The following is a 6000-nucleotide window of genomic DNA, read 5'->3' as shown; positions in this document are numbered from 1 at the left end:
TCTTGATAAAAGGAAAGAAACCGTTTAAGCTGAGAACTCAAATCCCTGACCCTCCGTCCTCTCTGACCCTCAGCGTCTGTAATAGACCTTTTAAACTCTCTCTGCTGATACTGACGTGTCATTGGCCAAAAGGCTCTCCAGGATCTTCTCCGACACTTTCTCCGGAGACAGCAGCTCGTCCAGGGCTTTCTCCATCTCATAAGCCATTTCCTCAGGAAGAGACTCGTTCACCAGACGCAGACACTGCACCAGCTGCAGGACGTCCCGGCTCACGTCTGCGTCTGAGGAAAATCGTGTGAAAAATAACAGAGTCGTCGAACTATTATGAAAATGATCAACTATTGATCAACTGCCAAGCCGATATTGATTTATTGGATATATTTGATGAGTAATTCAGATCAATGATGAAAGTCTCTCTGATAAAACATGGCCGTCTCACCCTCAGCAATAGGAGTCTCCTCTTCAGAAAACAGGTATTCGTCGGAGGACAGGTACAGGTGGTCCACAGCAAAGCAGGGCAGCAAGAAAGATACGAAGCCCTGAAAATGAGGAAGAAAAACAAACAGGTGACCAAGAACAACAAATAAATACCACAATTAACCCCGCCCCCACAAAATAAAACGTAAAAGAAGAACGCTTCGAGTCTTGTAGCGCCGTTACCTTCTTGAGGACGCAGATCATGGCGGTGGAGGGGCTGACGTGCAGGGCGAGAGGTGTGGACAGGACGTCCTGGTACTGCAGACAGCAGGCGTAAAACTTGGACCAGAACTCCACCTGGAGCAGCCGATAATCCTCCTGACAAAACTCGTACTCCGTCACGCTGCCCTGAAGCTGAACACACACAGTTTACTCAAATAATGTCACGTCAGCAATAGTCAAGCGCAACAGAAACCGTTCAAAATCAGCCAAACGGACCGATTTTGATCAAATATTTGATCATAAACAAACGCGCGCGTATGGAACCAGCGCTTAGCCGTAAAACAGCAGAAATGAACACAAGGCGGTAAACAGGAGGGATTTACCTCGTTTTCCACTGTGACCGTGACCTCTTTCTTCAGCTCCTCCCATGATAAATCAGAATATCGTACTGGACCTCGCTTATAAATCTGAAAAAAAAATAATAATAATCAGCAACTATACGACAAATAATTTAGAAAAATGATCAGAAACGAAAGTAGGAGCGTGCTAAAATGTTAATTAAAAAGATGCGATTTCCTGTTTCCCAGTGACGATGAATACAATATTTTGCTGAGTGTTTTTGCTCTGGTGTCTTGAGCTAGTAATAAATGACACTCAGCAAACATTTTGTCTAAAACACATCTAATAGATATCTAAAACACATCTAACACACATCTACAATATATCTAACAGACATCTATAATACAACTAACAGACATCTAAAATACATCTAAGAGACATCTATAAAACATCTAAGAGACATCTAAATTACATCTAACAGACATCTAAAATACATCTAACAGACACCTAAAACACATCTAACAGACATCTAAAATACATCTAATAGACATCTATAAAACATCTAACAAAAAACATCTAACAGACATCTAAAATACATCTAACAGACATCTATAAAACATCTCACAAACATCTAAAACACATCTAACAGACATCTATAAAACATCTAACAGCCATCTAAAATACATCTAACAGACATCTACAATACATCTAACAGACATCTAAAATACACCTAACAGACATCTAAAATACACCTAACAGACATCTAAAATACACCTAACAGACATCTATAAAACATCTAACTGACATTTAAAATACATCTAACAGACATCTATAAAACATCTAACAAAAAAAAACATCTAACAGACATCTATAAAACATCTAACAAAAAACATCTAACAGACACCTAAAACACATCTAACAGACATCTATAAAACATCTAACAAACATCTAAAACACATCTAACAAACATCTATAAAACATCTAATAGACATCTATAAAACATCTAACAAAAAACATCTAACAGACATTTAAAACACATCTAACAGACATCTATAAAACATCTAATAGACATCTATAAAACATCTAACAAAAAACATCTAACAGACATTTAAAACACATCTAACAGACATCTATAAAACATCTAATACACATCTATAAAACATCTAACAAAAAACATCTAACAGACATCTAAAACATATCTAACAGACATTTAAGCATAGATGGCTTTGTTAAAACGAGGTTAAAATTTGGGCTGTCAGTGAAAGTCGGATGGATGGATGCACATGTAAACTCTGTCTAATCTGCGAATTTGAAAACTCGACTAGTTTTGGTCTATTATTAGACACCTATTAGATTTTAACTGACAAATTTAGTCTCGTTTTAGCCAAGGCATCTATGTTTAGATGTCTATTAAACACAAAATTGCTTGTTGGAGAAACCTTCAACAACCGACACAAAGTCGCTGTTAAAAGTAAGTGATCCTTTTTAATCGTTCATTCAAATGCTTCAAAAATAAAGCAAATGACAATAATTATGAATGATCACTGGATAATTTACTGTTCAAAAACAGATTAATACAATGTACAAACGACAAAAAAATGAAAAAAAAAGACAACACTGTTGAATATATAAACTTGCTTGTTAACTGTTGAACAAAACTGATATCAGTGCGATTAGGCTTGGCTGATATTCAGAGAACAGGCAGTATTGGGACCTGGAACGCATCATGACAGGAAATGAAAAAGGCCTGTTAAGCGTACACGTCATTCATCAGACACCTTAACACTAAAACCAAGCGAGCAGATTTGTACCTGTAAAGCTTTGATGATGGCCGAGGCTGTGAAGCGCAAGGGTGAAAACAGCACATCCAGATATATTTCCTGTGAACAGACAACAGTTTAAGGTGAGACGATAACGGCAGAGAGTTTTTGACAGCATTGAGGATGAGTGTTTTTACCCGAGGATCTTGGTCTTCTCCTATGTGAACTTCCTCCTCTGGTGATGGCTGGACGAACACCTGGTTCCACATGCCTGTGGTGTTGCTGCAGTTTTAAAAACAAGTGCCAATGTTAATATAGAGTGTTTTTAATACAGACAATATGTTTTGGTGCATTTAAACAAAACGGTTTTATTAAACAGTTTTATCCATTAAAATAACTCACTGGCCAATTTATTAGGTACACCTCACTAGTACCAGGTTGGAACCCCTTTAGCCTTCAGAACTGCCTTAATCCTTCGTGACATAGATTCAACAAGCTACTGGAAATATTCCTCAAAGATTGGGCCAATATTTACATGATAGCATCACGCAGTAGTGTCGGCTGCACATCCATGCTCTATTGGATTGAGACCTGGTGACTGTGGAGGCCATTTGAGTACAGTGAACTAACTGTCAAGTTCAAGAAACCAGTCTGAGATGATTCATGCTTTATGACATGGTGCGCTATCCTGCTGGAAGTAGCCATCAGAAGATGGTACACTGTGGTCATAAGGGGATGGACATGGTCAGCAACAATATTCAGGTAGGCTGTGGTGTTGACATGATGCTCAATTGGTACTAATGGACCCAAAGTGTGCCAAGAAAATATCCCCCACACCATTACACCACCACCACCAGCCTGAACCGTTGATATAAAGCAGGATGGATTCATGGTTTCACGCCAAATTCTGACCCTACAATCCGAATGTTGCAGCAGAAATGGAGACTCATCAGACCAGGCAACGTTTCTCCAATCTTCTATTGTCCAGTTTTGGTGAGCCTGTGTGAATTGTAGCCTCAGTTTCCTGTTATTAGCTGACAGGAGCGGCACCCGGTGTGGTCTTCTGCTGCTGTAGCCCATCTGCCTCAAGGTTGGACGTGTTGTGTGTTCAGAGATGCTCTTCTGCAGACCTTGGTTGTAGCGAGTGCTTATTTGAGTTACTGTTGCCTTTCTATCAGCTAGAACCAGCCTGGCCATTCTCCTCTGACCTCTGGCATCAACAAGGCGTTTGCGCCCACAGAACTGCCGCTCACTGGATATTTTCTCTCAGTCGGACCATTCTCTGTAAACCCTAGAGATGGTTGTGCATGAAAATCCCAGTAGATTAGCAGTTTCTGAAATACTCAGACCAGCCCGTCTAGCACCAACAACTTTATTAGGTGTACCTAATAAAGTGGCAGATGAGTGTGTATATATACATATATATTTAAATTTATACATATGTATAATCTGTATTTCCCTTCTCGTCTCCCAGCATTAGTGTTTATTTTCATCTAACAGCACCTATGGGAGAGGCGGGGCTAAAGACAGTAAAGGCCTCATCTGATTGGTCAGATTTAGATAACCTATACATACACCACACAAACACTATTTTAAACTTATTGTACTTCCTTGCGCTTTGAACATTGCCTATACTATTATCGCGATACGGTGTACTCACTGCTCAAAGCTGATGTACTTGGCCACCGTCTGGTTGTCGTTATCCAGCCACAGGGCCCAAATATCAGTCGCCGTCAAGACAAAATCCACCAGCGTCTCCTGTTTCACACAAACGCACCCTGATAAGCACACTGAACAGTCACCTGAGCGAGGTTTGCTGTACGTTGCTAAAGTACCTGTGTGGAGAACAGTGTGGAGATGTGGTCCAGGCTGTAGCGGCCGCTCTCATTGGCCACCAGCTGCAGCACACAGAACTGGCTGCGTTTGGGGACGGAGAGATAGACGGCGACGCACAGACCGGTGGAGGAGGAGAAAAAGAGCCGCAGTTTATGAGCCTGAGCCGGAGACGCCTTCACTTCCCCTCGACCCACAGGCAGAAAATCCAGCATATCGGTGACCAGCACACACATCTGATGCTGAGACGACACACGAAAATCAGCGGATTTCACATCATATTAATGTTCTGGAGGAATAATTATTTTAGTTTGACTGCAATAAAAAGAACACTTAAAAAGGAGGTCATTATTAGCAACCCGAGGAAAATAAGTATTGAACACGTCACCATTTTTCTCAGAAAACATATTCATAAAGGTGCTGCTGACTTGAAATTTTCACCAGATGTTGGTAACAACCAAAGAAATCCATATATGCAAAGGAAGCAAATCGAATTAGTTTACAAATTCAGCTATGCATAATAAAATGAAATAACGCAGGGAAAAAATATTGAACACATGAAGGAAGGAAGGTGTGGAAAGGCAGGGAAAGCCCAGACAGCAGCTGAAATCTCTCAGTAGTTCTTCAGCAACCCTCTGCCCTTCCTTAGTGTAAATGAATATCAGCTGCTTCAGTCCAACATCTACATTAGCAGGAGGATGAAGATAAAACTAATTCAGCAAGACATTAGCTATTTTACCATCCACCTATTTTTATGCGCATTTTGCGTATGCACATAAAATAAACGGTTGACGGAAACGCCATGATGCATAAAATTCGAAAATGTGCATAAACTTTTTATTCAATAAAAAATGATGCGAAAACACTTTTACCGCACAAATTTAAGTATGCGCATTAAAAAAGGTCATGTGATTTTGTGATATATTCATGTGATGATGAAAATGTGTATGAATGGACAAACCAGCAGGCTGAGCACACTGTAAACCATCTGAACTGTTGTTTTGGTCATTCTAAAACACGTTACCGTTTAAATATTAGTGTTATTATACTATTAACGACCTCCAGAATCAAGAGTGTCTGTGCTCCGCGTCTGACACCTTCAAACGCCACCGCGCGTTCACTGCCTGTCAGGAATGACTTGTAAGGCACAAGTCATTTATTAGATGAAGAAAACATTGACGTAGCTTCTCCTACAGCAAATTCAGTTTTTACTTTTGATATTTGGCGCCAGTTAATCAGGAAGTGACGATTTTGTTCGCTTTGACTCGTTGGATTGAAACGCTGCTTTATTCGCACGTCTTTTATGCGATATTCCAGTTTTGCGCATAAAGTTCATTCGCATTTTTGGATGGAAACATAGCTAATGATGCAAAACACAGCCAAGGAAACTCTCAAATGCTTTCAGAGAAAGAAAATCAAGCTGTGGAAT

General features: G+C 40.0%; 1 protein-coding gene across 1 annotated transcript in view; it reads right to left on the bottom strand.

Annotated features, from left to right (window-relative positions):
- LOC130219312 (nuclear pore complex protein Nup160-like) overlaps positions 1–6000 on the bottom strand; it is a 44688-nt gene that overhangs the window by 29908 nt on the left and 8780 nt on the right. The window contains exons 7-14 of the mRNA XM_056451683.1: positions 4574–4813; positions 4399–4496; positions 2936–3020; positions 2790–2858; positions 1023–1106; positions 661–831; positions 440–539; positions 116–281 (exon numbers count right to left, since the gene is read on the bottom strand). Of these exons, the coding sequence (XP_056307658.1) occupies positions 116–281; positions 440–539; positions 661–831; positions 1023–1106; positions 2790–2858; positions 2936–3020; positions 4399–4496; positions 4574–4813 (1013 nt within the window). The remainder of the gene's footprint in view (positions 1–115; positions 282–439; positions 540–660; positions 832–1022; positions 1107–2789; positions 2859–2935; positions 3021–4398; positions 4497–4573; positions 4814–6000) is intronic.

The sequence above is a fragment of the Danio aesculapii genome, chromosome 25 (genome assembly GCF_903798145.1).
Source record: "Danio aesculapii chromosome 25, fDanAes4.1, whole genome shotgun sequence".
NCBI classification, from domain to species: Eukaryota; Metazoa; Chordata; class Actinopteri; order Cypriniformes; family Danionidae; genus Danio; species Danio aesculapii.
This window is presented reverse-complemented; position numbering and strand designations above follow the sequence as displayed.